The sequence below is a fragment of the Pogona vitticeps genome, chromosome 1 (genome assembly GCF_051106095.1).
Source record: "Pogona vitticeps strain Pit_001003342236 chromosome 1, PviZW2.1, whole genome shotgun sequence".
NCBI lineage: Eukaryota > Metazoa > Chordata > Lepidosauria > Squamata > Agamidae > Pogona > Pogona vitticeps.
The window spans coordinates 256,199,695-256,226,808 of NC_135783.1; the positions used below are offsets into that span (position 1 = coordinate 256,199,695).

At 42.1% G+C, this 27,114-nt stretch overlaps 1 protein-coding gene across 6 annotated transcripts in view; it reads right to left on the minus strand.

Moving 5' to 3' along the window:
* IFITM10 (interferon induced transmembrane protein 10) overlaps positions 1 to 27,114 on the minus strand; it is a 57,332-nt gene that overhangs the window by 12,051 nt on the left and 18,167 nt on the right. For 3 of the 6 annotated variants that reach the window (XM_078383691.1, XM_072985657.2, XM_078383692.1), the window contains exon 3: positions 9,478 to 9,562. The exons of the other annotated variants lie outside the window; for them this stretch is intronic. In XM_078383691.1, coding sequence (XP_078239817.1) covers positions 9,478 to 9,562 — 85 coding nt within the window. The remainder of the gene's footprint in view (positions 1 to 9,477; positions 9,563 to 27,114) is intronic. 6 annotated transcript variants of the gene reach the window in all.

Here is a 27,114-nt window from a genome sequence, read left to right on the forward strand (position 1 = left end):
TATACAGTACAGCTCCTCCCCCCTGATGTCCCGCCTTCCACTCCCCATAGGATGGAACTTTCCCTCCAAACCCATGACAGACAGGTACCATCAGTGCTGTATGTGACACCTCCCCTCTTTATAAGTTGTTTTGCAGGGGAAAAGCTAAAGTGCTTTTCTCCAAAAAAACAACCAGGATCACAACACAAAACAGTTATACAATATCATACAATCACATAACCCATACTTACTCACTCTAGGTCAAACATATCAACTATACATTTAAACATTAATATTTGCAATACATTAAATTACCTTTATTAATACAAACCAAGCCTGTTCAATAAACAGGTACATTTAACTTTTGGTCACCAAAATATACATAGTCCATGGTTTCTTCGCCGTCTTCATTCGTCGGGTCTTCTTGACAACGCGTCAGCAACACAGTTCATTGACCCTCTGACCACCTTCACTTCAAAGTCATAATCTTGCAGGTTTAAAGCCCACCTCATAAGTTTACTATTATGGGTTTTCATTGTCTTTAACCACTGCAGTGGTGAGTGGTCAGTGCACAGAACAAAATGTCTTCCCCAGATGTAAGGTTTGGCCTTCTGAATCGCGTATACTATGGCCAGGCACTCCTTTTCCACGGTTGCCAAATGTCTCTCACCTTTCTGGAGTTTCCTACTCAGGTAGGACACTGGATGCTGGTCACCATTTTCATCCTCCTGGCAAAGAACTGCTCCTACCCCGCTGTTAGACGCATCGGTGTAGATGATGAACTCCCGGTCGAAGTTGGGAGCACGCAGCACTGGATAATGGATGAGCGCCTGCTTCAACCTCTGGAACGCCTCCTCACAGTCGCTGGTCCACGGGATGCGGTCATCAGTCTTCTTCCGCGTCAGATCGGTCAGCGGAGTCGCCATCTCGCTAAACCTCGGGATGAACTTTCTGTAGTAGCCCACCAACCCAAGAAATGATTTGACTTTTTTCTTGGTGTTGGGTCTGGGCCAATCACGAACTGCTTCTATCTTGGCCTCTAGGGGTTTGATCACTCCTCCCCCTACTATGTGACCCAAGTATTTTATTTCTGGGCTACCCAGCTGCAGTTTGTTCTCTTTGCAGGGCCTAAGCCAAAGCACTTCCTCCCCTGGGTTAAAGCGCCTCTCCCTGGCTTTCTGGTCATACCAGGTTTTCTGTCTGACCTTCTGAGCTTGCAGGTTTTCTGCTGCTATCTCTAGGTTTCTCTTCAGGTCATTCATTAAAGTGTCTATATACGTCACAACATCTTGTGGGTCATCCTGGGTGATCTGCTCCCAATTTTGTTTGATTAAATCAAGTGGACCTCTTACTTTTCTCCCAAACAAAAGTTCAAACGGACTGAACCCGGTACTGGCTTGGGGCACTGATCGATAAGCAAACAAAAGGGATTGCAGCTTCTGGTCCCAATTGTTTGGATTCTCTGCCAAGTAAGCCCTAATCATGCGCATCAGAGTCCCATTGAACTTCTCCGTTAACCCATTACTTTTGGGGTGATAGGCAGTGGTTTCCTTGTGTTTAATTCCACAGATCTGCCATAACCGCTTCATGAGCTTTGATGTAAACGATGTGCCCAAATCTGTGATTATTTCTGAGGCAAATCCCATCCTGGACATATACCCCACCAAGGCATCTGCCACTGTGTTAGTTTCGATGTTAGTCAAGGGAATGGCTTCGGGGTACCTCGTGGCATGGTCCACAATGGTGAGAATGAACCGGTTCCCCCTCTTTGTGGCCTTGGGCAAAGGTCCCACAATATCCACTCCTATACATTTGAACGGGGTGTCAATCACAGGCAAAGGGCACAACTTCGCTTTGGTCCTGTCACGGTTATTCCCCTGCCTCTGACACACATCACATTGTTTACAGAACTCCTTGATCTGCTTCCCTATTTCAGGCCAGTAAAAATTTTGCGTGATTCTCTGCTGTGTTTTGTTCACCCCTAAGTGCGCAGCAAACATGTCAGAGTGCCCCCTTTGTAAGATCATGGGGTGATACTTTTCAGGTACCACTAGCTGACTTCTGATCCCATCTCCCCCTTTCGAGATATTCATCAGGGTCTCTCTATATAAAATTCCCTTTTTCTCGCGAAATCTCGCTGGGGTTTCAGGTGTTAGCTGGGTGTCTGTCACCTTTTCAAAACACTTTCGGAGAGTGGCGTCTGCCTTTTGCTCTTGGCCAAATTTGCTGTCCGTGGTTAAGGTTTCTGCCACGGCTTCGGGACTACCCTCATCTGCTTCAACCTCGGGCCCTTTAGTACCCCCCTGAACTGTCCCCGTGGTAGCTTGTGAGCGTGTAATCACTAGCACCCGTTTCACATGTTCAGCCAGGTCATTTCCCACGAGCACGGCTGCTGGCAGAGTCGATGAAATCGCTAGCCGCCAAACTCCCCTCCAGCCTTGAAAGCTCACAGGTACCTCAGCTACTGGCAGTGAGATCACCTGCCCCTCAATCCCTGCCACCTTCAGGCTCTCATTTGGGATTATATACTTCCTAGGAATAATGTCTGGATGGCACAGGGTCACCTGGGAACAAGTATCCCTTAGCCCCCTATACTGATGGTCAAGTATTCCTACGTCCACCCCTGCGGTCTCAAACAATTGCGAATCTGTCCTCACTAGTAAGCAGCGCTTGACCTCCACAAGAGGACCATTTTCCTCAGCCTGATCAGCAGATGTAACAGGTCCAGATTGAGTAGCCATAGCAACAGGCTCCCTCAGTGGCAAGGAGCTTTGCTCTGTCTGGACACAGAACACAGCTTTTGGCTTGGTTCCACTCAAATCATGAGGCAAATTTCCCTTTAGCTGCTTTAATTTCTCACACTCTGAGATTAGATGGCCCTTTCCTTGACAGAAATAACATTTTCTGCTGTACTTGGAGTCTTTCTCATCTGGTTTTGGTTTTCCCTCCAAAATCTGAGGTCTTGGTGGTTTCATGTCTGAGGGCTTCCCTTCAACATGGGCCCCTCCCCCTTGCTGGTTTTTCCCTGGTCCCTGAGAGTACCTGCTGTAGGTTTCTTTGGGCTTACCCACAGATTTCCCCTCAGCACCTAAGGGCTTCCTTATTTGGTAAATAAAATCTGCGATCTCTGCCGCTTCTGTCACCGATTTAGGTTTCCTCTCCCTCACATGGAACTTTAGTTCCCCATGCAGGACTGAATAAAATTGTTCCAGCGCTATCAGGTCTTTGAGCTGCTGGAAGGTCTCTGTCCCCTCCTGAGACAGCCATTTCTCTAGCAACCTCACCAGTTGGGCCCCCACTTGGGTAAAAGTCTGCTCTGGTTTTTTGTGAGTGACCTGAATCTTTGCCTCAGCTGTTCCGCATTTATCCCATGTCGGGCAAACACCAGTTTTTTAAACTCAGCGAAGTCCTTCAGCAGTTCCACTGGCATCTCTGCATAGACTTCTGCCAGGCTGCCACTGATCAAAGATCGCATAATGGTCATCTTCTCAGTTTCCCTTACTGAGAAGTCCACAAACGCTCTTTCCACGAGGGAAAAGAACACCTCAGGGCAATCTCCCTTGTGGTACACAGGGAATTTCTTCAGGTCAGTTTTAGACAGGCTGCCTTCCCCATTCCCTGGGTTCCCCTCATTATTATTGTTATTCCTATTTCTACTCATTATCTCCAGCTTCTTCAGCTCAAACGCCATTTTTTCTAACTCAAATTGTCTTTGTTTCTCCCTTTCCCTTTCCTGTTTCTCCTCCTTTTCCATTTCAAATTGTCTCTGTTTCTCTCTTTCCCTTTCCTCCATTCTTTCTCTCTCTAATCTTTCTTCTTTTTCCATTTCCCTCACCCTCAGTTCATGCTGTTGGGCTAGGAGCATTTTCCTGAGTTCTGAGGTCAGTTCTCCCGTGCTCTCATCCTGCACTGAGCCAAATTCCTCCTCAGAACCTTGGTCTCCCTGTGGTTCTCTCACTTCCCCCATTTCTGCCATCTGGCTTCTAGTCAAGGGCATAATCCCCCCAGAACAGGCTGCCTTCAAAAGTCAAGCCTCAAAATAAAACGACGACTTTTTTTCCTTTTGCCTCAGAAACAGCCTTCTATAGACTGCTGCTGTTCCTTCAGCACCAACTTGCAACTGTTGCCAGGCAGAATCCACCCCCTCTGCTAGGCCTCACAGCAGACAGGCTAGATCACTGTTACTTCACGCAGCTTTGCCTCAGCCCTTTCCCGCCAAAACAGGTTGCCTCAGAGCTCCCTAATCTAGTCCCCCAATCTGAGTGTGCACGTTCTTCCACTAGCCTACCTCCCCGTGAGGTAAGCCTAGAAGATTACCTACGCGCCCTCAGATTTTCCCTGACTAGACCCCCCCTTGCTCTGGGCACACTTGCCAAGGCTTTGCTGGACCACTGGACAACTGGACTAGTCGTATCCCACACGCTGGACACCAATCAATGTGACAACCCCAGACCTACTGGAGTATGCCACCATGTATTTATGCTGCCACCAACCATTCCCTATAAGGAGTCACACAGACCAGGAATGGATTTTACTAAACAAAAGAACAAGGTTTATTGAAACAACAAACAGGGTACATAAAAGAATCAGGTAACTAGGATAATGTAACGTGGCATAACCCCAATCACACACATACAACAGCTTGGTTCCCACTGAACCCTTTAAGGTAACGCACAGACCCTGAACCTATCAGTTCTGGCTACCTAAATAGAAACCTGAACCTATCAGGTATGTACTAACTGACAAACAGTTGTACCCAGTCTGACACACAGACTCCAACTCCTCTTCTCCACACAAGCTCCAAATATATATACAGTACAGCTCCTCCCCCCTGATGTCCCGCCTTCCACTCCCCATAGGATGGAACTTTCCCTCCAAACCCATGACAGACAGGTACCATCAGTGCTGTATGTGACACTTCTGTTTTACACATTCAAGTTATCATGCAATGTGAGGGTCACTAAGTGATGCATTTGCATGTATCATGTAGATGTTTGCAGGGAGTTGTTTCTGTCTGAGAAAAACATTCTAGAATTACATGCAGCTTACTGTTATTTTGCATAATATGGTGTGTTTTTCTTAAAATGATTTTTTTTGAAAGGTGTGCATATAAAATGTTAAAGTGTGGATGAGAGAAACATGTTTGGAGGCATGTGTATCATATCTTCTTCTTAGGCACCCTTCAGTCTTGAAAGACCATGATAACGCGCTCTGTATGAGTGTCCTCTCCAGAGCACGAAGCCTGGGTAGAATAATATGGAGGATAGGCTGTTACCCAAGCAGCAAATCTCCCCTCTCCACATCACTGAAATAGTCCAATGGAAAGGCAAGAGCCAATACAACTGGTTCCAGCAACGTTGCAGGAGTTGGCAGAATGACACATGCCCATATGGCTATAGAATAGTCCTGTTTTAGCTATTCTATCTTGTCTCCATGGCTTTCCAATGAAGCTACCAGAGTGAACAGGTTCAGAAGGTGAGCCACCTCATATGTTGTTGCACCAAAAGCCTGGCCTTAAAGATTAAGAATTTCCTTGCACTATACACTTTCAGTATCACATACTTATCAGAAATCAGAAGCAGGCTCCACCTTCAAGTTGAGTATGCAGTTAAGCAACATGTCTGGATTTGCTGCCACACAGTATGTGGAACAGTCTTGTATCTCCTTTGTTTACTTCTCTTTTTCTTGTGTCTTTCCCATCTCTTCTTTTTCTCACCTTACTTCTCACCTTATTTCTCTTCCCCTCCCTTCTTCTATCGTTATACACAACTTTCCCCTCAATGACACTAGCTACACTCTAACAGATGGGTGGCGGTGGGGGGGGGGACAGTCCCTCAACATCTTGTAAAATGCTTCTAATAATAAGGAAAGGCTTAGATGAAAGTGGGAAACGGAAGTGGAAATGGAACACCAGAATGAACTTTCTCATTCTTTTGATCTCTATCCTCACATTGCTCCTTTTTCCCCATTCCTATTGTTTTGAAGATTAATGTGGATTATCTCGCACCGAATGCTTTAGTGCATGGTGAAATAGTGCACAGCATCAGCAGGGATTATTACAGAAAAATCTGGTACTTTTTAATCAACCTGGCAGTACCTTGGGTATTTTTACATGCCCTTGTGGCATGCAATGTTGAAGAAACAGTCTGCCCCCCATCTTTGCAAATACTGTTCACCTAGCATCTCTCTGTTCCTCTAGAACATATTACGGATATAATTCAAGGAGCAGCTGCCCTACTGGTATTATATTGCTGTCTCTGGACCACTGCTAATTTAGACAGCTATGGCTTTATTCATGCAGGCTGATGATTCCTCTAGGCATTATAGGATAATTGTGAATGAGTATCTCAGGGAGATTCAGTTACAAAAAAGGATGATGCTTGTGTCATTTTAAATGTATAGAGAAGGAGATTTCACCATATGTGCAGTTTATCAGGCAGAGATGAGAAAACCTGTCCTTATAGAATTCATTCTTCTGCAGAATTGATTTGGAAAGGCTGTCTTTTATTTCTTTATTCCCTTTTCTTTTTTCTTTTTTGGTCTTCAGCTACCCTAGGATGTTGGGTCTTCACATTATTGGTTTGATTATGCAGCTAAAATGATGACAACACAATAATTAGCTATACTTTTCTTCTGTGTGGTCCATGGGAAAACAGACCACTAGATTCCATGTGGCTCTGAGGACATGCCAGCTGTTTTTCCTTATGTATTAACATAATTTACAGCTGTGCCTTTGTTTGACAGAACTCCTGATCAGTGACAGTGAGATTTCTCAATGTGCAGCAATCTTTCTTAGTCCTCATTCAGCCTTGTTTTGCTGTTCTTCCACACTTTGTTAGCTATTGTTGCATAAAGATCACAAAAGAGATATTGGCATTTCACCCTGTTTCCCCGGCAAAGTATGGGCATCTTATCCCAAGAGTTGTGCGCACATAATGTTTCCATAGCATTTCCACAGCAGAATAGTTGCCAGAACTGGGCATAATGCATCCTACTGATAGATTCTCAGTTATCTCCAGTGAAACACTTCTGTCCTGGTGTCTCTGGTTATTTGAAGTAACACTATTAACTGAGAAATAAATGCAGCACTTACCACTTGGGTCAGGAGCCAGCGTAACAAAATACAATGAACCTAAAACTCTATTCTGGAATTACAGAATCCAGTTGTTTAACAATTTATAAAGCTCAATGTCTAGCCTAGCTCCCTCCATCATCCTTTTCTTCACAGGATCATTGATACTTCTGAAGGTTCCTCTTTCTGTACTACTGGCTTTCCACACAAGGAAAAATGTAGCTTTTCCAGGATTCTTGCTTGCATGAAGAGTCTCCACACCACCCTCATGTAACACCCTAGGGGTCACAGAACAGCAAGTGGGGAGAGCAGTATGAAGGTAGACCCCATCATTGGTAACAGGTTCCTCACAGAGATTGTCTTTTTAAATGATGGAAACCTCCTTGGGTCCTTTTTAAGGTGAATGAATGAATATGAATATGAGAAGATCATTTCTGGATCAACTTAATAAGATGAAGGAATTCATGAGTGGAAAGGTGGTCTGGTTTGTGATTTATAAGACTCATGCCATGAATTACATTATACATTAAAAGCAGCACCACTAATTCAGGGTAGTTAGGTAGTTAGTAACAAGCATGCCAAGTCAGCCTCCTATTCCCTGAGATTTTAGGGTCAAAGCCTTAAACCCAGGGGATGGGTCATTTTATATCAACAGTTGCAAAAATGTGTGCGCGTGTGCACGTGTGCATGTCAGGCAGAAAATGTAGAGACTCTGGGTTACCAGGCTGGCTCTGGCTCATAACAGGAGATTACAGGTCCAAAGCGTGAAACCTCACAACCTCAGGACCAGAACCTGGGACTCAACAACCCAACTCAGCAGTTATGGTGTATAACAGGTTGAATGTGTTTTTTACAGACCTCAGTACCCAAGAAACGGGCTGTGCCAGCACACATGAGCACAGACTTCTGAACTATCCTCCACGGTCAAAGTTAGAACCACATAATGATAGCCAACAAAGACATAATGATACAGGACTTCACCCTTACAACGCTGCATTTGTTTTGATCCAGACATCCCTTTGATCTCCAATACTCTCTTGTGGTGCATAAAGAATGGAGATTTATTGTTTTGTAAACCATCTCCTCACCTAAAATAATCCTTGTTTACTTGTGTGGTAAAGTTACCAAACCTCATATAACTTGAGTATATTTGTCCTTGCAATACTTTAGCAAGGCAAAGAAGAGGAAACAGAGAATTGGAGGCAGATTTGGCAGATTTAATCTTTCCCAACGGCTCATAGAAAGATAGTGTAAGTGACCAGAATCCAAAACTAGACCTAGACTTTCTGGAAAAGTTTCACCTAGAGTGGTCCTCACCGACCAGATAGGCGGGGTATAAATTAAATAAATAAATAAATAATAATAATAATAATAAATAAACTAGAGTGAAATCTCTGGAGATCCTGTTTCTACTATATAGCCTTTGGTGTGATTTTCAAAAGACAGAATCACGTTATCAAATCTCATTTGATGAATTTACATCCTGCTTAAAATGCAAAGACACAGCTGCATGAGAAGCTTGCTTGCTTCCAGTTCACTGCTTTAGAGACAAACTGGAAGTTCAAGAGCAGACTCCTGAAAAAGGAGACAAATGTGATAAAAGCCAGTATACATCTCTCGTGCAAATGACAGTTTTCTCGCCATCATCTTAGTTTGCCATTCAAACAACACTGACAGAAAATCTTTACGAAAAAAGAGGATAAGTGTTTGAAGGATAAGTGTAAGCATCTGTTCTAGCATTTAGTCTCCCAGAATGCTCAGCCAAGATCAGAGCTTACAATGCTACTATTTATAAGGAATTTGTTGTGTTGCATACATTAGAAGTCTGCAGAACCTTAGCTTTCTACGTGTCAAGAGCAAAGACTTTCCATAAAACTGAAAAACTATTCATCTGCTACCAAGGCAAACACCAGGGCAGTCAGGTATCTTCTCAAAGGACATCCAGGTGGCTGGTAAATGCCATCATTTGTCTTACCAACTGGCAAGAAAACCTTTGCCTGATACCTTAAAGCAGTGATCCCCAACCTTGGGCCTCCAGATGTTCTTGGACTTCAACTCCCAGAAATCCTAGCCAGCAGAGATGGTGGTGAAGGCTTCTGGGAGCTGTAGTACAAGAATATCTGGAGGCCCAAGGTTGGGGACCACTGCCTTAAAGGATCATTCTACTTGGCCTCTTGCTGCCTTCACTACTACTTTCATGAAAGGAATACAGATCACAGACATTTGTAAGGCAGCCATATGGTTTCAGTGCATGACGTTCATGACACATTATAGACTAGCCGTCAGAGCAAAACTTGATGTGCTCTTTGATTGAGCAGTGATTTCATTTGTGTTGGTGTTACATCCCACTGGCTGGAAAGTGAGCTTGGTAGTCGCCTATAAGTGTGAATCACAGAGACCACGAAGAAGGAGGATAGGTTGCTTACCTATAATTGTAGTTCTTTGAGTGGTCATCTGTGAATTCACATCAAATCTGCAGATGAAACAAAATTGGGTGGAATAGCTAATACCCTGGAAGACAGAAACAACATTCAAAAAGATCTTGATGGGCTCAAGCACTGGGCTGAAAACAACAGAATAAAATTTAAAAGGGATAATTGCAAAGTTTTATACCTAGGGTAAAAACCAAACACATAGTACAAGATGGAGAGTACTTGGCTCAGTTAATACCACATGTGAGAAGGATCTTGAGATTATTGTAGACCACAAGCTGAATATGAGCCAGTACTGCACTGTGGCTTCAAAAAAGGCAAATGCTATTTTTGGCAGCATTAACAGAAATATAGTCTACAAATCCCATGGTCTACTAGTCCCCCATTATTTGGCACTGGTTAGGCCTCATCTTGAGCACTATGTCCAGTTCTTGAGCACTGTGCCCAGTCCACTTTAAGAAGGATTCTGACAAATTGGATCAAATTCAGAGGATGGCAACAAGAATTATCAGGGGATGAAAATCCAAGCCGTATGAGGAAAGACTGAAAGAACTGGGAATGGTTAGCCTTGAGAAAAGAAGACTGAGGGGAGATATGATAGCACTTCTCAAATACCTGAAAGGCTGTCGCATAAGAGTAGAGGCAAGATCTGTTCTCTATCATCCCAGAGCCCAGGACACATAATAATGAGCTAAATAATGACATATGACTCCACCAAAGCTTTCTAAAATGTATGAAAAAGTTTCCAATGAGTGTTGGAAATGTAAAATACAGGAAGGTACTTTCTATTATGTTTGGTGAACATATAGGGAAGGAAAAATTAATGATTAGTACATGGAATGTTGAAAAATGTATCTTGTGTGATACTATTTAAACCAGAATTGTTTCTATTGAATATTATGCCTGAGACTGTAGATAAAGAAATGAGATATTTGATAATATATGGAATTACTGCACCTAGGATACTATATGGGAAATAATGGAAGAAAGCAGAAATACTATTCCTAGAAGAGCTGACAGAAAAGATGCTGGAAGTGGCGGAGATGGACATACTAACAGAAGGACTAAATGAAAGATAAAAAAGGACTAAAAATCTGGGAATGATTTTACAGGTGGACTCAAAATATAGATTGGAAAGAATAGGAATGGAGAGATTAGTACAGTAACTGTAGCAATTCTGGTAAAGCCTGTTAATTTCTTTTTGTTTGTTTTGTTTTTTATTTTCCTCTTTTAGTACAATTGTATAAGTGGGCATAAAAGTACTCTCTCACTCTCTGGAATTTTACCTTCCCCCTACCCATATCTATTCTCCCAGCCCCCAGCCGCCTACCCACAATCCTATTTCCATTGAAAATGAATTAAAAAATTAATGAGCTTAAGTTACAAGAGGCCACATTTCGGTTGAATATCATGAAAAAAATTTCCTAACAGAGCAGTATGACAAGGGGATCAATTGCCTTGGGAGGTGGTGAGTGCTCCAGCTCTGGAGGTATTGAACAGATAATTAAACAGCTACCTGTTCAGATATATTTTGATTCAGATTCCTGCATTGAGCAGGGTATTGAGCAGACCCTTATAGCCCCCTTCCAACTCCATTATTCTATGATTCTATGTTTTTATACTCTCCTTTTGAGCACCTTAATAGTTACTGTTTGCATCCTGCAGATAGTTTGTTGCATGATGTGTTGTATGTTGTGTTCTTGTTGTCAGCAGGTCAGAACAATTTCAAGACGATCTTGACAGACTTGAACATTGGGCCCTATCCAATAAGATACAGTTCAGTGGTGGGAAAAGTAAGGTCCTGCATTTAGGCAGGAGAAACCAGACGCATGGGGTACAGGTTAGGTGGTACCTGGCTTGACAGTAGTACCTGTGAGAGGGATTTAGGTGTCCTGGTGGACCACCAGCTAAGCATGTGTCAGCAGTGTGCTGCAGCTGCCAAGAAAGCCAACGAAGTCCCAGGCTGCATCAAGATCATGGGAAGTGATAGTACCACTCCATACCACGCTGGTGAGGTCACACTTGAAGTGCTGTGTCCAGTTCTGGTCACCACAATCCAAAAAAAGATGCTGAGGCCCTGGAAGGGGTGCAGAGAAGAGCAACAAAGATGATAAGGGGACTGGAGGCTAAATCCTATAAAGAATGACTAGAAGAACTAGGTATGTTTAGCTTAATGGAGAGAAGACTAAGGGGAGACATGATAACAGTCTTCCAATATCTGAAGGGTTGTCACAGGGAAGAGGGCATCAATACACTCTCCATTGCACCTGAAGGTAGGAGGATACTCTTCAGTACCCTTCTATATAGAATTCAAGAACCAATGGGTGGAAACTTGTCAGAGGGAGATCCAACCTGGAAATAGGGAGGAATTTCCTGATGGTGAGAAACATGAAGCAGTGGAACTGTTTGCTTCCCAATGTTGTGGGTGCCCCATCGCTGAAGGTTTTCAAGAAAAAATTGGAGATGGTATGAGGTCTGGGATGATATGAGGTCTCCTGCCTTGGGCAGGGTGTTGGACTAGAAGACCTCCAATCCTAAAACCATTCTGATGAGGTACTCCGAATAGTCAAAGCTATAGTTTTTCCTGTCGTGATGCATGGAAGTGAGAGCTGGACCATAAAGAAAGCAGACCGCCGAAGAATTGATGCCTTTGAATTGTGGTGCTGGAGGAGGCTCTTGAGAATCCCCTGGACTGCAAGGAGAACAAACCTATCAGTTCTAAAGGAAATCAACCCTGAGTGCTCACTGGAAGGACAGATCCTGAAGCTGAGGCTCCAGTACTTTGGCCATCTAATGAGAAGAAAAGACTCCCTGGAAAAGACCCTGATGTTGGGAAAGTGTGATGGCAAGAGGAGAAGGGGACGACCGAGGATGAGATGGCTGGACAGTGTCTGCGAAGCAACCAACATGAACCTGACATAACTCCGGGAGGCAGTAGAAGACAGGAGGGCCTGGCGTGCTCTGGTCCATGGGGTCACGAAGAGTCGGACATGACTAAACGACTAAACACACACTCTCTGGCTCCCTCTAGTGTCCATTTCTGATACTGTATCTTGTAATTATTTACAAAATACAAAGGAGATGCCCAATGAATATTACCTTGAACAAATAATGGCATAAAACCTGAAAATTTGGCAACAAAATGCCTCTAAAAATGCTGCAGCGTGTCTTTTAAAAATTATGTTTGAAAGTAACTAGAAAACATTGGTGACTACGCCTAAAAATAATTCTGTAACTACTTCCATCTACTATACATGACTTATTGCTTCCAAACGTTAACTAACTGCAGATTACTACATTACCTATGACTAGTTACTTTGAGGTTCTCACCAAGATGCACATGGAAAGTTCACAAATAGGGCAAAGAGGAGACAGCTATCTGTCCCTTTGCTTTCACCAATATCTGTTTCACTAATTAATCAGTCACAAATATGCTGCATGGGAATACTGATTTTCTATTTTCAGTTACTGGAGGTAACAACAACTAATAGAACATTCTACATAAATATGCACAATAGTCTTTCAAAATAATAAAAAGGTATGTCTGTTTCCACAGACTGTGGCACTGAAAATACATCCCAAAACTTTGCCTTCATGTTTTATAAGCTGTAAGTTTAAAATCAAAGGATTGCGATATTTCCCTCACTTATTTATTACAAATATTCAGTTACAAGTAGATAGTAACGATGGAAATATTTACTACTACTATTCAACAAGGCAACTGAAGATATAAGAAGGAGCAAATTGAAATAATCACACATCATATAGAGGCTGTATCCTAAAACACAGCTGTAGTAGCTGTCTGAATGCTAACTCCCTGCACAACCACCTATAACTATAATTGAAGCAAAAAATGCCTCTTTTCTGTAACATAACCAGAATTTCTTTGTTAGAGCTGTTTCCTCTCCTACACTTCTATACAGGCTGCTGTGTCTTTCAAACTCTTGTCTGATACATTTCACAATACATTGCTTTAACTCAGGGGTGAGCAATTAATTTCTATGGGGGGGCCACATGAAAAATCTGTACTGTGTTCGGGGGCCGAACCAACTTTACTTAAAAATAAAATGAAACAATGATGTTATGATTGTTTTTATTTTAAACTTGTTAATCTTCACAAATACTAAAGAGGTTTTTTGCTGTATGTTAAAGATAAGCAACTGATCAACTTTAAACAAAAAGCTATAAATGGTTTTGATGTTCAACTTGTTCAGTGAGAGAAATCCAGTCTGTCTTGGGCTTGAACAAGTGCTTGAACACCAGACTGGAGCGACGACCGGCGGGCTGGACAAGAGCGGCTCATGGGCTGTATGTGGCCCTCGGGCCGCACTTTGCCCAGGTCTGCTTTAACTCCTTGTTTCTGTTTCCAAGACTCACTGTGCTTTTGGCACTTATCTCTCTGTCAAGAAGCTTACACTGCCCCCTTTAGCTGTTTCTCCTGATTTCTTTCCATTTCCTTCAGGCCTTTCAGTATAGCTAAGCAGAGAAGTTTTCCATGCTTTTGGTTGGAAGCTTAGAATATAGTCACAAGTCTGTGTGAAGAGGAAAGCTGGTAGTAACATACTGCATAAGGATTGGTGCATTTTCCTGTCATGTGGATCCTGCCACCCATACTCTGTGCTCTGGTCTACAAGCTACTGGGGAATCATTCTGGCTGCTATCAGCTTTTTGGGAACTAGGGAGCAGTATGTACTACACTATTTCTATAACAGAGCAACACCTGGTCCACTTACAAGATACACAACACACAGCCACCAACACTTTAATGCTCCTGCAATTTCTGCCCTTATATTCTGCTGTGTGTTTTTTCCATATGATAGTCATTTTGACACTATCATCATTTATGCCAACTGATAGTGGCTTCAGCCTTCACCCTTCTTTCTCACCTTCCCCTTGGGATGGAAGATTTAAAGAAACAGGGACTTGTTCCCTCTTTGCTGACCACAATTGACCAGCCTGAGTGGTCATCTATTTAATGGCATTTTCAAGGTGCAACTACGGAGTTGCAGATAAATTGTTCTTATTTTCCTGTTACGCTATCTGCAAAAATGGCCCCGTGGAATGGCATGGCTGTAATAATAATAACTGTGTGCTGTCATGTCAATTCTGATTTATGGAGACCCTTTCCAGGGTTTTCTAGTTAAAGAAAATACTCAGTGGTGGCTTACCACTGCTTTTTTCTCAAGTCTCTCTGGGACTGTGCAACTTGCCCAGGGCTACACAGGTTGGTTCTATTCCTGAGAGGTATAGTGTGAATCAAACTCTGGCTCCACAGTCAGGTACCCAACTCATTGAGCTATCCAGTCAGTGGGATATGTCTGTGTTGTTGCTCGTAGGCAAGTGGATAAAGAAGATGTCAGCCCAAGAGTAAGCATAAGGATAATGAGATCTGTGACAATTAGGGTTTCACAGGAGAGGAGGCCATCAACATTCATGTTGCCTGGTTGAAGGAGGGAAAATAGTCTAGGAAGGAGAGAAAGAAGCAGGGCACATGAGGTGCACTTTGTGGGGGACAGCAAATGCAAGCATGGCATGGAGGAATGTAAAATACTTCCAAGTTCTTGGAGAGGGCTCAGAGACTATGGAGAGAAGTCAAAAGCAGCCCCATACATCACATTACACCAAGTCTCCTAAGTGAGGATGTGTTTTGCAGTGAGCAATAGAAGATACTGCATTGGCATGATATAAAAATTCCTAATTGATAAATCATGCATGCCAGTGCAGGTGCACCTGCAATAAACGGAGGCAACTGGGCTTATAAATGAGTATCTAGCCTGTGGGGGAGGGGGGAGTGTCCCTTGCAAAATTATAAGTCACCCAAAACTTGGCTATATAATTGTATATATAATTGTATTTTTTGTGATTTTATGCATGTTATATTGATGTGTTTTTATCGATGTAAGCCGCCCCGAGTAGACATAGTCTAGAGGGGTGGGGTAAAAATCTAATAAATAAACAAACAAACAAACTACGAGGCAGTACATAAGCCAAAACACCTACAACAGCTTCTCATGCAACATGATGTTAAAAGGCATCACAAACTCTGCCCAAATGGTTTTGAAAATACCACCCATTTCTCCCACAGCTGAAGGCCAACATACTGAAAGAACTGATAACTCAGAAGCAAATAGACTGTATCCAGGAGTGTGAATGAGAAATCCTCAATCTGACCTCAATATTGTTTATTAAGGGACTCAAAAATTCTCTCCCAAGCATTTGCTACTCATGCCACTCCCAGTGCACACATTCTCTAGAAATCTCCTCTGCTTCCATCTCCTTGACCTTGCTCAATCCGGAAACTATATCCCTGCTTCTAGGTCATGCATTATTTGCCTCAGGTATAAAAGGCAAGGAATGGGGTCATCATGTTATATAGTTCTGCAAAATGTAGGTGCCAGTAAGTATATGATCTTGATGGTGCCAACTCAGTCTTGTCTTTCGAACACAGTGACCCATTTAATTCAATTATCTATTTGTGTCCAAATAATAGTAAATGAATACTGGACAGAGAAATAGACCTTGGAGGAGTTACTTGGGGGAGGGAGTCCTACAATCCACAGAACCTGGCAACCAATATAACCAGTGGCCGTGTTAACTAGGAGATTCACAGAATTGAAATGCAAGAATAAAAGAATAAAAAGAAAGCCCTGATCCTTTTTTTAAAGCAGCTACTCACATTTCTTTCAGTGGGTTAATACAGATTGTCAGTTTATCTCATAGGCATTTTATCAACCGCATGGGGTAGGCAGCTGAGGTCTTTACCAAGTACTGTACTAAAGTTTTCCTACATTTCCCATGTTTGATGCTTTAATGATAACCTGTCACTGGTGACCTTGAGTATAGGTGTGCTACACTTCTCCTTGACAGCATTTTGTGGATTATACGTATTTCCTTTTGAAGTCCCTCTGCTTTTTCTCCTTGGTCTTCAGATCTTAATAGTCCAAATGTTGCTTAGATATTCACATATTTTGAAATATTTAGTTACCTGGAGTTTTTGTGATATATTTTACTTCTTAAGTTTTCCCTTGAATTTTGATACAGTTTCTGGTAAGCCATCTCCTGAAATTATACTGTGATCTTTTTAAAATCACTTTCATTTGGTGTTTTGAGCTGAGACAATGTACAGGTAAGAAACTATTAGCCATCTACATGGGATGGGTGCACGATGCCTGCTCAGCAGATGCAAGCAATCTTCAAAATGGTGGGTAGGTGATAATGACTTCCGAATCTTTGTACTAAGATGATCCACATTTACCCCTCACCACCTTGATTTTTTTTTTAATTAAGAAGGTCTTAGAATTTGCACTCATATAACATCTTATCAGGGAGAATCACAAAATCTTGTCCTTTCATCAGAAGTGCTATTCAGCTTCCTTCACCTCAGCTATTGTTCTACATACAATAGTTTCAAAGTTCTATTCACAGCTACAATTGCTTAGACAGACAGACAGACAGACAGACAGACAGACAGACAGACAGACAGACACACAAAGATGCTGGTGGCCAGGATTTTGAATTTTATACTTACATAAATTGTGGGATACAGCACTCTGTTTCACACAGAAACTGATCACACAGCAAGTCATTCCATTTATAGCTATACTGTCCATAGTAAAATACAATATATTATACTGTATGCGGAATGCATTCTGCACTACTTAGATATAATTAATTTCATGCCATCAGTTCAGATGTACAGATATACTTTATCCAAATTTGACAGAAGAATTAGGCCCTCAGTTAGGAAAGTTCTGGACAATCTTTCTTTTCTCTGTATGCCTATGAAATATTCAGTTGTAAAGTTTCTTTCAAATAGAAAGTGATGTTTAATCCAGCATTGTAGACAAAATGAAGTTGATTAAATCTAATTTTGCATCATCAGAAAGTAGTAAATTGATCTCACACATTTTGTTTATGCTACATGAAATTCTGTTTTGTTAGCCAGATGCCTACTGCCAATATATTGCACAAGGAAACTCTCATATGTGTTGGTGGCAAATGACCTCTCAAGAACAAACTACTGTATGCATTTTTGTGAAGAGGGTGGTGGTGACTGTCAAGGAACACAACCAGGACCTCTTCAAAAAAGCAACAATTTGCCCCCAGGATTTACTTGACTTTCCTCATGGAAGCATGCATCAGCAATAGGATTCTGGTCATTGTTTATTTTCAAGGGCTTGCCTTATAAGTAAGATGGAATAGGAAGCCTTATGTCTACTGTTCTAGTAATATATAATCCAACACACACAAGCCAGTTAAGGGGGGGAGAGGGGGGGGACTCTGACTTAGCATTTCTACTTAACTGAGAAACTAGGACTTTTGCAATAGATTGCTGTTCCTCAGAGCCCAAAGGGACTTGAAGCCACCACCATGGATGGCACCAGAGGACAAAAGAGCAGGCAACTGTCCAAACAGAAGGAAGAGCTAAGCACTTTTTTTTCTTTTAATCTCACACGGCAAGGAGTCTGGTTGGGCAGATGTGGCTCAGTGTGTGCTCTTTTCGTCTCTTTGATTCCTGTAACAAACAAGAATGCACTCCAGGGCTGAGCTTGGAAAGTTTGCTTCTTTGGCCTATGACTCTTGAGAATTTCCCCAGCCAGCACAGCCACTGCCCATGCTAGCGGGGGGGGGGGAGAATTTGGGAGTTAGAGCACAAAAGTTACTTTTCCATTGCCTGCTGCAAAGTCCTTATATGACTGCACTGGGTTGTTCCTCAGTTTCTATGCTCCATTTACCTCAGATTTTGGCCTTGTATTTTCCCACCGCAACAGCACAAATGTCTTCTGTCTTCCTCACCCAAAAGCCAAAGCAGTCACATTTACCCAGTTGAACCGGTTCATCACCACTGCCATGAAAACTCTCTGTATAGCTAAAAACACAGACAGACTCATTTGTCTGGTGGCGAATACGAGCATCATCCCTGACTAAATCTAAGACAAGGGTGGTGTTTTTGAAGTTCAATCAGCTTTTGTTCCTCACAAGACCCTGATGGATATGGTTCTTTATTGGGAACTTTATGCCATGCAGCCAATCACCTTTGGGCTCAAGAGATGCAGCCTCTTATATTTTACAGATGGGGAGTTGCAATGATAACTTTTCCTAGGGTGGCCATTTCATACACCCTTACTAAGCAGTAAGGTAAGTTCCACTGAACTCTGTGGCACTGCTTTCCAACCAAACAAGCTTCAATTCTCACCGCATGTTGCTCTCGTTGATCTTTTCCTAACTTTACCTTAAAAGTGCAGCACACATTAGGAAAACGTGAGAAATGTTACTTTTCCACAAATCATGCTTAAGCACTTTGAAGTTTCACCTTTGTTACGAATTGTCCTTAGGTATTTTGAAATTTTAAGTAGAAATTGTAATTGTAAAGTGCTGTCTGACTGGCCCCAGTGTCTAACATGAAGCCATACATATGGAACAGTAGAAATGTAAAACCTCCTCTAATTTAGCCTGATGTAGTAAAAGAAGAAAGGGACGTGGTGGCACTGTGGGCTAAACCGCAGAAGCCTGTGCTGCAGGGTCAGAAGACCAAGCAGTCGTAAGATCGAATCCACGCGACGGAGTGAGCGCCCGTTGCTTGTCCCAGCTCCCGCCAACCTAGCGGTTCGAAAGCATGCAAATGCAAGTAGATAAATAGGTACCATCTCGGTGGGAAGGTAAACAGCGTTCCGTGTCTAAATCACACTGGCCATGTGACCACGGAAAGATTGTCTTCGGACAAACGCTGGCTCTATGGCTTGAAGAGCGGGATGAGCGCCGCCCCCTAGAGTTGGACACGACTGGACAAAAATTGTCAAGGGGAACCTTTACCTTTACCTAGTAAAAGAAGACAACCTGGGACAGGGATTATCACCATGAGCTGTCATGAGATAAAGGTTTTGTGTGTGTCAATCTCAGAGAAAATTTGCATCCTTTCAGAAATTATTTTTGTACATTCTTTTAAAATGTGTAATACATGCAATAAATGCTGCCACATAGTGAAGATAGTAACGTTGGCTGGGTTGTCTGTGGCTCTGTGATTAAAAAAAAGCCAGCCTGTTCTGTTGTACTTTGGTGTGCGTTTATGTGTGTATGTGCATGTGGGCTAGCTTCGTAATCAGAAACATACACTCACTTTAAACTGAGGTTGGAGTTTTATGCACAATATATTTTTCGCAAGTTTTAGAATCCACAGCAACTAATATTAGATGACTTGGGTCTCTTCAGGGAGTTGGAGAATTCTTGAGGTGTTGCCTCACTCGTGCTGAGATCTCTCATCTCAACTCCTTCCTCAGCAGTGGCAAGGCTTCTTCCCATTTCTCTGATGCAGCACATGACCCAGATCCATCCCACACAAAGCAGTACTGAAGGTGTAATTTTTGTTTAAAAGCACTAAATAGATGTTTGTGGGGAGAAATATGCAGAATGTTTAAACAACTGTGCAGATCATGGAAATGAAGTAGTGATTAAGTGTCCTATTTTTAAATCTTTAATTTACTTAAAGTTCCAAGAGCAAACTCTGGGGACCCTATAATCTTCACCATGTTGGCAGCATCCCAGCCTCTATATTTTCTATTTGCTTTAATAAAAATCAGTTCTTGTTGGTTTTTAAATGAAAGACACAGACTCCAGTTGCATTCATAACTGAGGCTTCAGTTAACTTTGCTCAAACAGACATGCAGCTCTGGTGACATCAACAGTCTTTGTAGAACTGATGTTGAATTATGTGTTCTGTCCAGAAACAAATCCTTCTCATTGAGTACAAGTAGCCTGTGTTTACACAGCAACAGTAGATGGCTTATGTGCATAAGCATGCATATCACTTCATCTCCCATGGTCTCTTACTACTGGATGTCCATCCTACTTGATTTTTAATTAATCCAAGCAGAACTGGGTCCACTGAAAAGTTTTGTGTTAGAGATGATATAGGCAATATGTCAACAATATCTGTTGTCAATAAGTAATGCAGGTGTGAGCAACTAGCAGACTGCAATTCCCACCTGATCTAGCCAGCATAGTCAAAAAAGATGATGGGAGTTATAGCTCAAAAACATCTGCAGAGCTGCAGGTGGCATACTTTTCAAAGTAACTAGAAACTTACCCTAATAATATAACTTTGTAACTACTCATTAAGTATTATGAAAGTAACTTTGCTCCTCGTGTCTGAGGATGTGGATTGTAATCCATGAAAGCCCACACTTGTGTAAATCTATTAGTCTTCAAGCCACAACAACTTTTTTTGGTTTTATTTGTTATCCCAAGAAAGTAATTCATTATAGTTAACCACATTATTTATACCTGATTGGTTCCAAGCTTTGACATTTAACAACCTTGTCTGCATGTTGGTTTTAGTCCAGCACATCAGTGGGAAAGTATATATTCCCCAAAGAATTAATTCTCTCTCTCTCTCTCTCTCTCTCACACACACACACACACACACACACACACACACACAAATTTTACTAAAACTCTCTATGGGACTTTCCCATAGAGAGTGTTGGTATTGCATCTTGCCTTTATCTGTCCCATAGATGCCCCTGTGAGTGCATATCACAGATGCAATAGTCACTTCCTCCCCTATCACTCTTTCTCTGTGCCTTTGAAAAATGTTGTGCTTTCACTTTTTTCAGTCTTCCCTATCTCCTCCCCCTGTTATAAAATCAGAGCTGCAAGAGTCAGAAGAGCCCTATGGCCTTGCTGCAGGAATTACTGACAAAAAAATCTTCTGACTTGTGCTGTGCAGAAGGTCAAAATAATTGACCATAATAGTCCCTTATGGCAGCATGATCTCTGAAGTTATGAAAGCTGTCTTGCCTGCCATGTAACTCTAGCGATTTATACCTTGTTCGATTTTTACGCATGCCCAACGCTGGTTGTTTCCTCTCTTTCTCAATTGTGCCAAGCAGTCACAGTTTCATTTTCTGACACACATTGTTGTAGCATTACTGATCAGATTGTATTTTCTTTTTCTTAACGTGAGGATGGTGTTGTTGTTTTTTACTTAACGTGAGGATGGTGTTGTTGTTTTTTAATCTATAAGAAATACAGTATAGTATTCTGGCAGCCCATAGGACCTGTAGCTGCTCAATACTTTTGATGATCAGGCTTCTAGGCTTCTATCTAAATCCCATTTATTCTCTCATTAAGTTTTAATATCCAAATAACATGTACAGACAGCAGATATGACCCTGATTCTACAAAGTATGGAACGCCCTCTTCAGCTCTTCCATCTTTAATGAAGCTCAAACTAAGCACAACTGCATCCTCTGCATAAACTCTTTATGGAGCTTTTGACTGGTTGGCTCTACTTTGAAGCTTAGACTACGCATGTGGGAGAACAAGAGGTTAGAAGGCCTACAAGAATTGCAAAACTAGACCTGACACTTGTAAAGGATTTGCACTCTCTCAATCTCTCTAATGGTTAAGTCTAACTCAGGGTGGTGTTTTTAATTACCAGACTGGGCATTTCAAGCTATGTAGCTTAATTCTTTGCCTACATATGGGGGCATTTTTAAAATTCTTGTTATCATTCTAAGGAGTATAGCTTTATTAAAACAATAAATATATTTGATAGAAGAGTGAAAAGCAAGCTATATCAAGTGCAAAGTACTAGAATCTTCTAAAAGAAAGGTTCCTTTCAACCGTCATGTTTGCTTATTAGCTTCCTAGTCTACTGTGCTGATTTATTCTTCTAATTAATATAATATTGTAAATATTTCAGTTGTATGCTTAACATAGGGGAAAATTTTATTTGCATTTTGTAAATCAGCATGCAGTATTCTTATAAAACACTTTCAGTTCAAATAACAACATCTTTGTAATCTGTTTTTTGTAGCATGAGGGAAATGTTAAAATGAATGTGTACTGAGAAGCTAAGCCTGCTATGTCTAACTAGATTTACTTCCTGTCAAGGGTGTATTAACACTGTAGCCTTAGATATGCCCATTATATATTCCTTTTTTAAATGATTAAAACAAATCTTTGCACCGAAAGACCAAAGCCTATTTATTTTTATCCTGGTGAGCAAATGCATGCCACTGAATTGCAAGGGGCAAAGTAAGCAGACTACGAATGGCAGCAGAGAAGAATGTTCACTCCTCTCCTCAAATACTACTGATCACAGTGTCAGGTGGAGGCTTTTTCACCCCCCCTAAAAGTATCCCAAATTGCAGACTGTTCATGTTCACTCCCTAAACTCAGAGATACCTGCTGAAATGAATAGAAACTCACCTCTGTTTGCACAGTGTGAGGAAACCAGCAATGCAGGGGTTAATCATTCACTTGAGTCTGCAAAATTACTGACATGAGTTAGATGTGAGAAAGAATTACCCTTTCTGCAGATGAAATGAATTTTATCTTTGGCCTTGAAGTGATGGATAGTATAGGGAAACTGCTTGAATTCACAAGGTGCACAAATCAGCCACAGCTGCTTATCTGATCCATTAGCTAAGGAAGAACACCATCTGATTGGCTGAAAGCATTGAGTCATCTAATGAGGGGATGATGGGATATAAGGCTAGCCTGAAGTTCAGTTCTCTCATGCAGTTAATGCTTACTTGCTTGTTCCAACATGTAATCAAAGCCTGCTATTATGCTGAACTCTTTGTGTGCACACAGGAGGCATGCTACTTTGTAAGTACAGCTTTAGGATAGTTAGCTTTTATTGTTTCATGTGGGACTACAGTAGTTCTTAACTGCCTAAGTCTGAAAAAGTTGCCTTTTGTTTTTCATTATGGAACTGCTTCACATTATTATCATCCTTTTAGAACCCTTGGGTTTGCTTTTGAATTTATATGTTCTCTGGAAATTCTTTCAATAAAAATGATATTTTTATAACAGATTGGTGACACTAAAGACAGTTCATTGCACTTGGAAGTTTTGAACATTTTGTGGCCTTTTTTTTTTTTACCTTGCAAGATTGGCTTGCAGTCAAAGGCAGAAAACTAAATGTTTTGTTTCTTTTTCCCTGGACCACCAAAGGAGCAAGTGGCTTAAAAGTATTGGGAAAAGGGGCTTTACAGGAACACTAACACACTGAACCCACCTGGCAAACACCCACACCAGTGGTCAATGAATCCTCTCTGTGGCCGCCTGGCATCCTTCACACACAGGTTCCACCCCTTCAGCTACATTGCCCTATCTTGGATTTCCTGTCTTGGAATGCATGACAGGAATCCATGAGAAACATCTATTTTACAGAAGTAGATTTTTTTCTCTAATTTTAGTTAGAGTTATTCTTCTTCATTGCTATTATTATTTAATGTAAGATAATGCAACAATCTTAAAATCTTATTATTCTGTTCTTTCAAAATTCAATAGGTAAAATTACTCCTTCCTTCTCCATGTTTCTGAAAAATTATCTGAGTTTCCTGGCTCACAGCTTCCAATTTCTCTTGTGGGTTCATCCCACACTACCAATGCCAAATATACAAAATTCTTTAACATTATAAATGCCCCCTCTTTCCTTCATCCCAAATATTTATCTGAGTTTCCTACTATTCAGAATGTCCACAAAAGCTCACATTAAAATATAAGGTACCACATGGTTTTGTTTTGTTTCTTTGGATTTTGCCTGGTATGCTTGCACAGACTAACACGGCTACCTCATCCAAAACTAGAATGTGGACTTGCATGAATATGCAAATATCCAAGGTGCAGAAAAACATCCCCCAGAACAAGGAGATAATGTGACCAAGCATTCATTTGTGCTTAGGACGATCAACCCGAAACCCTGTTTTCAGTGCACAGGCTGAGTCCCACAATACATGCAGAAAATAGTCTTTTTATCATGTGCAATATGCACTCTCTTCATCATTAAACAGCTACAGCTTATCAGATTCCTCCCGAGTACTTAGAATGAAGGCATATAGAATATAATGGGATTCCACTTAAGTTTGAATTCTTCTATTTCCCTTCAGAAATTAAACTTTCTTCTACCTTTTAAAAAGCATAATATGAAGATAATACAAATGCAATCTCCAAAACATTTTGTTTCTGTAACCCTGAATTACCTTTCTAGGAACTCCTTGCACATTTTTCTTTCTTTCCTTCCTTCCAACCCTGGCCTCTACATTTCACAGAAAAGTCTTTCACTCTTTCCCCCCACCGTACTCCAGTGCTGCATTTATGGCAGGTCACCATACAAGGCATGGTTGGATTCACAGAACCCTTTGCAAGAATATCTCTGCTAGTCACTTTCCTATGTTGGGTGGGCCTCAATAGATGGCAAGAGTGCTCTGAATCAGCACTGGGTGTCTGTGAGCTACCATGTTTATTTCTTCCAGTCTATGTAACATTGTATTTTTGTGGGGCAGTGGAAGAACTTAAAATGGCACCTGACGCAAGTCCGAATGTTAGAAAATGTTTTTCAGGGGCAGTCTAGGTCACCTATCTGTGTTGGGCCCAACTGGAACCTGCCTTGTGTTGATAGTGTACTTTGCTATAGAAACTATTTTTCAGTACCACTGCTCATTTCATAAATAACCTGATGTTTCACCTTACATCCCTGATCTTCAGCCATAATGGCTGGGCTATTTTCCACAGAAAGGCAGATTTCTGAGGTTAAAACTCAGCCTCCTTGGGTTCTTTTAAGGAGAAAGGCGGGGTAAAAATATTTTAAATTACTAAATACATTGAATAAAATGACAGTCATTTACTGTAAGTTGAGCACTGAACACAAAAGGGAGATGGTAAGCTGTTGTAGGAAAGACGTTTTGTGAGAATAGCAAAAATCATTTCCTTTCTGAAGGAAATTTTGAATTGCAATGTAGGGAAGCTGTTTTATTTTATTTATATTTATTTATTTATTTAATTTATATGCCGCCCACTCTACCCAGAGGTCTCTGGGCGGCTTACAATAATTAAAATTCAATACAATAAAATGATTAAAATACAATTAAAATACAATTAAAATACAATTAAAATTGCCATCATCAGGACCCACAGTTGTTATTTCAATTAAAAGCCTTCTGGAACAGGAAGGTTTTGACCTGGCGCCGAAATGTCATCAACGTCGGCGCCAGACGAATTTCAGTTGGGAGGGCGTTCCATGGTCTAGGGGCAGCTGCCGAGAAGGCCCTTTGTCTACAAGCCATCCCTCTTACCTCTTTGAGGGATGGCTCTTTCAAAAGGGCCCCTTGGCTAGATCTTAACTGCCGGGTAGGCTCATATGGAAGGAGGTGGTCCTTCAAGTATCCAGGGCCCAAGCCGTTTAGGGCTTTATATGTCAAAACAAGCACTTTGAATTGGGCTCGGGCAGCAACTGGTAACCAATGTAAATTGAACAGAATCGGCTTGATGTGATCTCTAGCGGCTCCACCACTCACCAGCTGCGCAGCTCGATTCTGGACCAGTTGCAGTCGCTGGACCGTCTTCAAAGGCAGCCCCACGTAGAGCGCATTGCAATAATCTATACGAGATGTTACCAGTGCGTGTGTAACTGTCATGAGACTCCGCTCGTCCAGGTAGGGCCGCAGCTGGTATAATTTCCGCAGCTGAAGGAAGGCGCCTCTGGCCACCGAGTCCACCTGGGCTTCCAAAGTTAGACTGGGGTCCAGGAGCACCCCCAGGCTGCGGACCCTGTCCCTTAGGGGGAGTGTAACCCCATTCAGGGCAGGGAAATGGCCCTCCAACCTGTCCGGCGAAGCACCCACTAACAGCACTTCCGTCTTGTCTGGATTGAGTTTCAATTTATTAACCCTCATCCAGTCCATTATCAGGTCCAGACACGAGTTCAGCACAGAAACCGCCTCACCTGGATTGGTGGAAAACGAGAGGTAGAGCTGAGTGTCGTCAGCATATTGCTGACTCCTCAGCCCAAACCTCCTGATGACCTCTCCCAGCGGTTTCATGTAGATGTTAAACAGCATGGGGGACAGTATCGAGCCCTGAGGAACCCCATGACATAAATGCCATGGGGCAGAGCAACTGTCCCCCAGCACCACCCTCTGGATACGGTCAGCTAGGAAGGAGCGGAACCACCGTAAAACAGTGCCCCCAACTCCCAATCCAGCCAGCCTATCCAGAAGGACACCATGGTCGATGGTGTCGAAAGCCGCTGAGAGGTCCAGGAGTATCAACAGGGTCACACTCCCCCTGTCTCTCTCCCGGCAAAGGTCATCGTACAGGGCGACCAAGGCAGTCTCTGTACCAAAACCCAGCCTGAAACCTGATTGAAATGGATCCAGAAAATCCGTTTCATCCAGCAGCGCCTGGAGTTGCCCGGCCACAACCCGCTCCAACACCTTGCCCAAATAAGGGAGGTTCGCCACTGGTCGGTAGTTAACCACCAGCCTTGGATCCAGGTTAGGCTTTTTAAGGAGTGGTCGAATTACCGCCTCTTTCAAGGCGGTAGGGACCACTCCCTCTCTCAAAGAGGCGTTCACAGCCTCCTGGACCCAGGTGCGAACCCCCCTGGCAGAACTTCCGATTAGCCAAGATGAGCAAGGGTCGAGCAGCGTGGTGGTAGAACGGACAGATCCAAGCACCTTGTCCACATCCTCGGTTCTCAACAATTGAAATATTTCATATATTTTTTTAACTGTAGGGAAAGCCTGAGGACATTTTTACCATATGTTTATCCAATTCACACAAGTTGTTCATAAGAACATTAAATTGGATATTAGTAATTTAGAAATGGAAAATCATGTA